We start from the raw sequence: 10,982 nt of genomic DNA on the forward strand, positions 1-10,982 counted from the left end.
AGCGCGGATTCTGAACTGACGTCTTTGTTTTCCTCCGAGCGTTGATGACTCTCGATGCACCAACCGACCCAAGAACCGCGCTCGTAGACTTCTTATTTTTGTTGGTCGGCCTTCGATTGCTCTTTATGGTGACATTCTCTGATATCAATACTATGGCTAGTAGCGTGGCGGGATCGGATAGAAGTATTTCTCTGCCATACGTTGCTACAGCCTTGGAATGACGCTCGAGCTGCCCATTTGGGTAGTTAGTTACTAACTATATATATAAGGGTAATCACGTGCGGTGGAGGGCGGCCTGGGCAACTACCTAGTGCCTAACATGTTGGGGGGATTGGATTGGGTGATTCGTACCCTCTATATACCACCACGGCGCTGGTGGTGATTGAGCTCTTTTGCCCTAGTGGCCTAATATAACAGTCTCTTCATCAAGCATGACTCAGTTATGAATAGAGAAATGTAACTTAGAGAGTAGTAAGAGTAGACTAGTGAGGTGAAGACTGTCATAGTCTCAGACTGCATATAGCCTTAGAAAAATTATGAGAGAAAAAAATAAAAAAAATAAAAAAAGCTACGTGTCAGTCGTTCGATCAGAAGATACTATTGACCATTGCTGCAAGCGCTGGAAAAAAAAAAAAAGATATCTCCTCCTGGGAAATCGATCGATCGAGGCCTTGTGATATGTTGATATTTTCCTCTACTACTACTCTGAGTATATGTCTAGCACATAGAATTTTTCCAGCTTGCCTTGTATTAATAACATTAGTGGTATTTTTGAATCCCTTGATCATTTTTGTTTTGTTCTGGCACCCTTGAAGCTTTCCGCAGTCCCGTTTCGAGGGGTGCTGAGATGGACCAGCCACATTTTATGTTCGATTTTAGCGCCGCCTGATTGGGTCCACCCACGATCGAGAGAGTTCGAAGGCACAAACTGACTTTATGTTGTGCAGCCTTCCGTAGATCTCTGTAACCTTGGGTCCTTGGGAAGGTCATCGTGATAGACGCGGGAGGGGATATCATCTGAGTACATATGGAGGAGGTTCAGGTTGTTGAAAATGTTGAAAGGGCGACAACATCTCACCAACTTGAATCCCCCGTATCTTTTAGTGCAATCCAGCCAATCGGCATGGACGATAGATGGGGTTTCCCCTGGTTGGTTTATGGGCTAACTGGCAACCGGCGGCCGGCGCGAGTTTAGAAAGCAATTAGCCCTCATAGTGGCGCGTGCTAAAATCCTGGGCTGCCGATCGCCGGCCTTTGCTTATTACCAAGAACCTGGAAATTAGCATTATGATTTCACCCATGCTTGCAGAAAAATAAATGCGGAGGACATGTTAGGGAGAGAAAAAATAGATCTTGGATGGTGCACACTATCCTCCACGACTAGTTATTGGGCTAGACTTACCTGTGAGGCTGCCTGCCCGTATGAAGACTGTTGGCCATCCCAATGTGTACGTTGTACTCCGTACTCCGTCCTTGTGTGTCTGCTGGAACATATCAGCAGGGCAGTCTCCTGTTCATCTGATACTCCATGGCTGGGCGCGTGGGGCAACTCCCGCAGAGCCGTTCCGCAAATTGGAAGTGAAAAGGGATAGACGACTGATATAAATTGAAGCAGCCCAACAAGTGAGTCAATCGGCCAGTACGGAGTACTCTCCTCTCGTTGGCATGTTACCAATACATCCGGCTCTCTCCTGCTCATTTCCATACCTTGCACTCTCATCGACGGTCATCAACCACGCTGTTTCATCACGGCAAACTCGAAACAGGTCCCTTCGCGCTGTTCCAGGGAGTGTCGCAGCTAGGGCTCGGGCGCCCTGTGTGAGTGGTTGATGGTGGCTGGCGCTGGCTGGGCGCAGCTAAGCTTCCAGGGGCACCGGTTCTGTCACTGACTTACGCAGCGAATCAGCGATAAGCTCAGCGCCGTGCCTGGTAAGGCGCCGCCTGGTACCGGTGCGATACAGACAATACAGACTTATATAGGAGTGAGTACGGTGTACTCCGTACTTCAGCTCCAATTCCGATGCAAGCATTCTTTTTTCTGCTTCCCTCCCGCTCACTCTCTTGACTTCTGTTCTTTGTGTGCAGTGGGTGTCTTCATTGAGTGTTTCTGCTGCTTGATCCACAGTGGTTTTTCTTTGACTAACAATCGCATTGTTGACGGAACTTCCCCCTGGTGGTGCACGGCCTCCCCGCATCCTCCAGACAGCCTGCTCTTGATACCAACACTTGTCTTCTCTTCTTTTCTTTTCTTCTTCTCTTGCGCTCCTTCAGATTCATCCTCGTTCCTCAAAATCCTCTCACATTCGCTTCTCACACTCTCTATCCATGTCCGCTTTCAATCACACTGTCGTTTAGCTCCCAACTGTTTACATACTTAATCGCCCGGTGCTGTGCACTGGAACCTTTTGTCTCCCAATCCTCACGTTTTCCTAACTACTTTTGCTTCCGTGTTCAGCTTCGAGTGTTCCCTGGCCTCTTGGTCACAACACGATGATGTTATCATCATCAGTCCTCTGGGTCGTCACCCATGTATGGCTGTTGTTGGGGGGGTTGACTAGTCTTGCCAATGCTATCCCTATGCCCCAGGGAAACCCTACTCCTCAGGCATCAGGTTTCTGGGTGGGATCCATTGACCGCAGAGGTTCCCCTGCATTCAGAACGGCAAGTGGCGAGTATCAGGTCTACCGAAACGTTAAAGAATTTGGTGCAAAAGGTATTGTTTGAACGCTGTTGGACGCGATTCTCTGCTCCGTGAATAGTGAACCATTGCTGACCTTCCATGTGTAAACACAGGCGACGGTACCACAGATGATACTGAGGCGATAAACAAAGCTATCTCAACGGGAAATCGATGTGGATTGGGTTGCGATTCTTCGACTGTGACCCCTGCCATAGTCTATTTCCCAGCAGGCACATATGTCGTCTCCAAGCCAATTATTCAGTATTACTACACCCAACTCGTTGGTGACGCTTTGAATCTGCCCGTCATCAAGGCTGCCTCCTCCTTTCAGGGGATTGCCGTCATCGATGCTGATCCGTACACTGACGAGGGTAATAATTGGTATACCAACCAAAACAATTTTTTCCGATCCGTTCGAAATTTTGTCATTGACTTAACAGGCATGGATCGAGGGTCCGGAGCTGGTATCCATTGGCAAGTGGCGCAAGCGAGCAGCCTGCAGAACATCCGTTTCGAGATGATCCAAGGTGGTGGTGAAGCCAATAGACAGCAGGGTATTTTTATGGATAATGGCTCCGGAGGCTTTATGACAGACCTCGTTTTTAATGGTGGTAACTACGGCGCCTTTTTGGGAAACCAGCAGTTTACTACTCGCAACCTAACGTTCACGAACTGCAATACAGCAGTATTTATGAACTGGAACTGGGCATGGACATTCAAATCGGTGACAGTCAACAATTGTGGCGTCGGTCTGAACATGTCTAATGGCGGCTTTAACCAGACAGTAGGCTCGGTTCTGATCCTCGATAGTAAATTTATCGGAACTCCAAAGGGCGTCGTCACCTCTTACAATGATAAGAGTGTTCCTGAAACAGGTGGAACCCTCATCCTCGATAATGTCGACTTCACGGGCTCGGACGTTGCGGTTGCCCATCTTGATGGTTCAGTTGTTCTCAAAGGAGGCTCGGTTGTCTCCTCATGGGCACAGGGTAATGCGTTCACCTCTGGGTCATACGCAACTATCCAGAACTCTAAGAGGGAGCCCGAACCTCGAGTAGAGGGACCAGTTCCTGTTTATACGGTGGAACGTATAATCAAGCGGGATTCGTGCAAAGCCCGCTACCCACCTCCACCTCAACCGGCTCCAATTTCCCAAGCGCCTACCCCATCGCCTCTACCACCACCGTTTACTACTAAATATCCAACGCCATCGCAAGACAAGCCAGAGGGTACGGAGTCGAAGTCGCCAACGGTATCCCCATCGTCTGTTTCATCTTCTGTTCCCCCATCACCCACCCCCTCGCCAACAGAAACTTCACCCGCAGCATGCCCGACAGCGCCTCCTAAGAAGGCTCGAATCAGCTCCAGGATCAGTAGTCCCGCTAAACCAGCAGTTCTCCTTGACCGATCGGGAAAGGTATTTGAGCGGACAAAGCCACAATATGAGGGCATCCCCAAAGGGTCATTTATCAGCGTCAAGGGCGCCGGCGCCAAAGGCGATGGAGTAACTGATGATACAAAAGCAATCCAAGCAGCATTAGACAGCGCGCAAGCAGGGCAAATCGTATATTTCGACCATGGAGCTTATGTCATTACTTCCACGATCAAAGTTCCCAAGGAAATCAAGATCACCGGTGAAATCTGGCCACTGCTCATGGCATCTGGACCCGCCTTCTCTGACGAATCAAAGCCCATCCCAATGCTCCAAGTTGGGCAGAAAGGCGACAAGGGCAATGTTGAAATTAGCGACCTGGTGCTTGAAACCAAAGGACCTGCACCCGGCGCCATCCTGGTCGAGTGGAATGTTGCTGAAACAACGCAAGGTTCCGTCGGAATGTGGGACGTGCACATGAGAATTGGAGGTTCCGCCGGTACGGAACTCCAGAGCGACCACTGCGCCAAGACTCCCAAGAGCAAAACCGTACCGGACCCCAAATGCGTCGGTGCCTTCATGCTCATGCACATCACAAAGGAGGCTTCTGGATATTTTGAAAATAATTGGCTATGGGTTTCGGATCATGAGTTGGATTTGGCCGATCATGGACAGATTAATATCTATAATGGCCGTGGTCTCCTGATAGAAAGCACTGGCCCAGTATGGCTCTACGGTTCCGCGAGCGAACACTCCCAACTCTACCAGTACTCCATTGTCGGCGCCAAAAACGTTTTCATGGCATTGATCCAGGTGGAAACCCCGTACTATCAAGCTAATCCAAACGCTCTGGTCCCCTTCAAGCCCAACTCAGACTTCCACGACCCAGACTACTCCAATTGCAAAACGGACTTGTGCAGGAAAGCCTGGGGTCTGCGAATCCTCGACTCTACCGACGTGTTCATCTACGGCGGCGGGCTGTATAGCTTCTTCGAGAACTACGGCCAGGAATGCCTGGCCACGGAATCCTGCCAGGAAAACATGATTGAGGTGGACTGTTCGCCTGTGCATCTGTTCGGCATCAGCACCAAGGCCAGCACAAACATGATCACGAGAACGAATGGGGGTCAAGGACTGGTGAAGCAGATTGACAATCGGAATAACTTCTGTTCCACCTTGGCCGTTTTCGAGCAGGCGAGTGAATGATGTATAGGATCATGTTTTTGTAACCTCTCTTCTTTCGATTTCGATGTTTGTGCCACCGCCCAAAAAAACAAAAAGAAAAAGATAGGGAAAGAAATGCACATGTTAGTTTACATATATATATACACTTTGTGAGTGCCAGGTGGCTGGATTAGTTTAGAAATAACGGGCAAATTCCCATAGGTGCGGTTTTTCACCCGCTCGCACATTGTATAGGTTGTTTAATAAAGTTGAAATTTGTCTTCCACCAAGAAAGGAAAAAGAGAATTGTCATGATTATTTTTTCTTTTTTACCTGTTTGTTTTATTTTTATTTTTTTCATCCACCCCCAAAAAAACACGCGCTTCCGAGACACATCTCTTTTTGATCTCGTCTGCTTCCAGTGGGAATCCGAAAAGTGTGCAGAGCTCGGCCACCTGATATCATATATCATTATCATTGCTGGTTGTCCACTTGAGGTGGTGGCATTTAAGTATTCTCCTCATGGACATGACAGCTACCCACCATACCACACCGCAAATTAAGTCTCCTTTTAACCCCCTGCGCCAGCCGCCCCTCCCAATCGATCATTCGATCGATTGTACGTGGCTAGTTAATGTGTAGCATGGGTGCTAGCAAGTGCGAAAATCGTACGGAGTACATGGAGGTAGGTATGTATACATGAGTGATTCTCCTATGTTGGTACAGCAATACTAGTTTTGGCTGCAGGGATCGCCATATCCCCTTGACTTCAAGTCCCCTTGTTCGAGGCTTGAACGGATACCTGGCCTTCTATCTGGCTGAGTGCTACTCGGCCATTTTAACCTCGATTTGATCCGCGTCCCTATCCTCCCCTTTCCCCCAACATACTCGCGGTCCTGGCTTCCGTTTCCCCAGATCCATTGCATTTGGAAAATGAGGTGTTCAGATTCGGTATCTTGGCTGGCTCTCCTATCCCCTATACCCTTCCAGTTATTACAACCAATGTTTGTCTGAGGAGAAAGACTGGGGAATTGGAATCCAAGCCTCCAACTGGCATCCAACTGGCAAATCCACTCTACCCACAACTAACCACCTCAGGCAACAAGATCGTTCGAGTGCATTCCCACCTTTTCCTGGCTATGAAATATTCGAACCAGATTCGACAATTTTCTTTCTTTCTTGCTTTTTTCTGTTTCTTTTTTATGCGGCAATAAGTCAAGCGCCAACAAGGGAGCTGGAGGTTAAATGCGGGATAACTCAGACGATTTATCTCCAGTTCTGAGACGTCAAAACTGATTTATTGACCTTGTGGTGGGGGAGGTATTTGCTTCGAAAAGATGACCTAGTGAGGGTGTCTTTGCTGTACTTGTATTCTTAACTATCTCCCTTGTGGGGAATGTGGCAACGCATGGCTACAATTGTTGTTTCCATAATCTGGAATCGGAGCATCGAGGTTCCCGTCGGTGTGCGCAGACAGTGCAGTGCACGTCCGGCATAAGCATTGGCAAGGTCGTTTCATTTTCGTATATCACTTCATTTGGTTGAATTATAGTTGTTGTCATGATAGTCGTCCAGGTTCAAACATATTACTGGCATTTCAACAACCCCCACCCTGACCAGCCATTTCTCTGCATATCCGGTTTGGTTCTTACGGGTTAAATATTGAATACCTGCCATTGGTATTAAGCCTAGCCTTTGATGAATACCCGATGCAAGTTGCCACAAAGTGGACTAGTTGTCAAACTCTCGTGGTTGTGCCCGCAGGGCGCTCTCGAAAATCGCAACTGCAAGTTTGATACCCAGTGACCGCCTCTTTACCCCGTTGCAATCGTGCGTCTGCCTCAATAAGAAAACGTGTGACCGATATGCTAACACTGGTGCTTCCATGGTTGACAGTTGACCAAAAGCCTGGAGACTTTCCGGAGAACCCTGATGGCACCGTCAATCTTCGCGGCTCCAAACTCCCCAGAAAATTTAAATACTCCACGGCCCATGGGTGCAGGCAGGGTCTGGAAAGTTCGCCAGGGCTCAACAGCTAGGCGATCCTGTCCAATAATAAATCAGAGAAATGAATAACCAGAGAAATGCTTCCGAGTTCCAGGAGGGCCGACTTCCACAACAGCCTTCCCAAGAGTTAACTTGGACTGATACATCAGCGCTTGGTCTTTATTTATTTGTTTTATGACCAGATGGAAGATGGATGATAAGGGAGTACTATTTTTTTTTTGTAGTTTTATTATATCAACTAAATCTAGCTTGATATCAATAGCTTGCGGCATTCTTTTGTGCATTCGCGAGTGGCAGTTATAGTTCCAGGAAATCAGTCTGGGCGCTCTGCCCCCCGAACGTCAAAATCCTACTCACGTCCTATTCATCATTTTATACCCATCAAATCTTTATTAAAAAAAAATCAATTAATTGAAGGCAAATAGATTTCTTATTTAGGTAATCTATACTTGACTGGGAAGATTAGATACAATGTTAGTCGTGAGTTCACCATCTCTTTGCATCCTGAATATTCACTACGCATAATCCGTTTCACCCACGGCCCCTTTGCTAACCACTGCATTTTCATCATCCAGTGCTTGTGCCTGTGTAATCGTCACAACTTGCACCATGACTTTGTATTTCAGGTGGCAAAAGGGCAAAGCTGATCGAGGTGAAAAAATCCATGGCGATGACCTGGAGTTTGGATACACCTTGTAAACGGGGTGATATGAACAAGGTCCCGCTTCATGAGGCTTGGGAATATACGACCACGACGAGTGGGTTATTTAATGTTCTGTCGACACTCCTTTTTTGGTAATTTTTTTCACGAGGGGCGCCATCGTTATCCTCACACTCTCGAAGCAACCAAATATATATATATATATATGATTACCCTTGGGCTCTTGAAGCCTGTTGAGGAGAGCAGTGTTAGGTCTATACGATCTACATACTGTTCACACACTTAAATCTACTGAGAGGAGCCTCCGTAGTTCGTTCTCAGAAGGACCATCCTCCAACATGAGAGCTGAAAAATCATGAATCTCTCCGCATTATTACCATTTATGATCATAACAGAAGGGAAGTGGGATAAATTAAAGCAAATAGCGATCAGAGAACAGGGAGCATGGGGCGGATACCCGGTCAAAGGATAGATCTATGCTTTGAAAACAGGAGTCCATTGATGTATTGTGGATTTTCAGTCAGGTTAGATTATCAAATTGAGCATGTTCAAGCGAGCCTAGATCCGGCTCTTTACGGCAATGCCAGAGACATAATCCACCTTGTTGCGGGAGGTTATCATGTAGTTAGATGTAGTTAGTGTTTATATAGCATCAGGGACGGACCTCGTGTTGGAATGGCAAGCGGCTCATGCACAGGCGACAAACCAAGGACCAAGAAGAAATGAAGGCTGTCTGACAGTAGTCAAGTTGCAACTTATATTGTTAGTTACGCATCTGCTCTATGCATTTCCCTCCGAATCAACCTCGCAAGTCTCGCTGCCCCTTCCTCAAACTTCTCTTCCTCCTCCCACGCGAAGCACAACCTCACAAACCCTTCAAAATCTTCCGGGTCCTTCTCTCCACTACCATCATCATTGCCGTCGCCAGGACCCTCGCGAACAACTTTAAACAAACTTCCACTGGCAATAATCAAATTCTCTTCCTCCTGCGCCTTCTTCGCTAGGTCGCTAGCTCTTAGGCCGGGTGGGAGGCGAAGCCAAAGAAAGTAGCCGCCTGCAATAGCACTCTTACCGTTGGTACAAGCGCTGATCGTGCTGCCATTTCCCACGGCGTCAGTGGAAGTTTCATTTGCTGGACCGGTTGGCAACGACACACCGAGAGGGACGAGGTGTTTTTGCACGGCTGTCGTGAGAGTGTGGTAGCGTTTTGAATACGCAGGTTGCAGGATGGTTCTGATATGCGTTTTCAGTGCGTTTGAAGCCAGTAGCTCGCGGATGAAAGTCGATGTGAACTGCGAGGGAGAGCCACCCGAACGCGAGGAACCACTGTTCAGTGCATAAATACATATGCCATGGTTAGCTAGGCTTGTCTCGGAATGATATATTGCTAACTCTTTACAAACGAATTCTTCAATATATGAACTGTGGATGCTCATGTGCAGCACATACACCTGTGACAGACCATAGACAAGTTTTGCAGTCCCTTCCGCCCAGCCAACGCGACATCCAGGGCCGATGAGTTTGCTAAAACTGCCATTGCTAACGGCATTTCCGAACTCTCCCGATGGCCCGCCATCGAGATATCGATCAACATCGACGATACGAGAAACAACGGCTTTGTCTGGATATTTTTCCTTAGCCCATACGTATGGAAAAGCAGGCCATTGAAGATGATCGTATACATCGTCTGAGATGATTAGGGCGTCGTATTTTCTCGCAAGCCGGACAAGCTCTTCTCGACGCCGCAGACTCATTACCTTTGTCGAAGGGTTTGAAAATGTAGGGGTTGTGTAGATGATATGCTTATACAGCTTTCGCCAAGGACGGGCAGGTTTGAAGGCGCATCTCTGTAATTCTCAATGGAAGAATGCAAAATGAGTAAGGGCTTCACACTAGAGGCGCAAATGACTCTGAGGTTTAAGAAAGAAGAGCAGCGCTCTAAGAAGCCACGGGCAGAGCATACCGGTTCAAGATTTTCCTCCACCTGGTTTCGATTCCAGTCGCCCACCCGCTTCCATTCAGCTCTTGCTCGTTCCTCACTCCTCTCCAAGCCCCTCTCCAGTTCCGCTACATCCAATCCCTCCTCATCTTCCCTCACCCCCCTCAGCCGCTCCGCAAACCCCGCATCATCAAAAATTCTACAAGCCAAGTGATATGTCGGCGCCACCATCCATACATTCTTAGTGTATAGCGGGTCAGAGAATACCTGTAGTAGACAGGCGAGATTCTGGCTGGCTCCACCGGTGATACAGATGCGGGAAGCTGGTACGGGGGACGGCGGGGAGTAGAAGTCAGAGAGCCAGCGGGCGATCTCAGCGCGGAGGGAGGGATCTCCATCATCTGGCCCATAGTTGAGAGCCGAAGTGGAGAGGAGCGGGTTGGAGAGGATGGCTGTCGCGGCGGAGGAGAGGGCAGGCCTAGGGTGGAGGGATGGGTTTGGCCATCCTCGAAATAGGTTTATTTGCATTTCACTTTTCATTTTCCTGTGTCTTTCTTCTTGTTGGGGGAGGCGATGAGGTGAGTTCTCGTACCTAGCGCAGAGTTTCTTAAGGTAAAGCAATTGACGATACTAGTACCAATCTACAAAAATGATGTATTTTACATTAATGTATACGAAGGCAGGAGTCTTTAACTTCATTTGATCAAAATGGATTCGATGCATTGTACAGTAGAACTTCAGGTTGATAAGGGCGATTAAACGCACTCTTATCAGTGACTTGTGGTCACGGCCGCGCTAGTCTTCTTCGGGCCAATATCAATTCATGCATTGTGGGATCTTCTTTTCAGGTTACTAGTACACGTTAATATTCCCCCGAGTCATACTTTCGCTTCTACCATAATATTATCTGTACAAAGTTAATGATAATAGTTGGATTGTGATAGTATCTTTCCTATTAAATGACCGCCATTTCTTGGTTGGTGGATTTGGATTTGGAGTAGCATTCCTTAAATATATGGAGCCACATGGGGGCAAATCGCCGAACACAAAGTTGCGGTTGACGACTTACCTGTCGAACAGACACGCCCCGTCTCATGCCTCAATGTCGTTAACGATATGGCTTGCTCACTTCCTAAATCCGCACGGATCAGCTTGGTGG

At 47.8% G+C, this 10,982-nt stretch overlaps 2 protein-coding genes across 2 annotated transcripts; one reads left to right on the forward strand and one right to left on the reverse strand.

Moving 5' to 3' along the window:
• Positions 1–2,490: 2,490 nt before the first annotated feature.
• HCAG_02309 (hypothetical protein) lies at positions 2,491–5,258 on the forward strand (the record flags this gene model as incomplete). Its single annotated transcript, XM_001542088.1, has 2 exons — positions 2,491–2,713; positions 2,794–5,258. 2 exons carry the CDS (start codon positions 2,491–2,493, stop codon positions 5,256–5,258), a joined length of 2,688 nt encoding a protein of 895 aa, XP_001542138.1.
• Positions 5,259–8,651: 3,393 nt separating this feature from the next.
• Positions 8,652–10,546, reverse strand: HCAG_02310 (conserved hypothetical protein; the record flags this gene model as incomplete). The annotated part of the gene is made up of 4 exons (XM_001542089.1): positions 8,652–9,210; positions 9,334–9,731; positions 9,848–10,453; positions 10,487–10,546. The coding sequence occupies 4 exons, from the start codon at positions 10,544–10,546 to the stop codon at positions 8,652–8,654; spliced, it is 1,623 nt and encodes a 540-aa protein (XP_001542139.1).
• Positions 10,547–10,982: the final 436 nt, after the last annotated feature.

Source organism: Histoplasma capsulatum, genomic scaffold, assembly GCF_000149585.1.
Source record: "Histoplasma capsulatum NAm1 scaffold_2 genomic scaffold, whole genome shotgun sequence".
NCBI classification, from domain to species: domain Eukaryota; kingdom Fungi; phylum Ascomycota; class Eurotiomycetes; order Onygenales; family Ajellomycetaceae; genus Histoplasma; species Histoplasma mississippiense.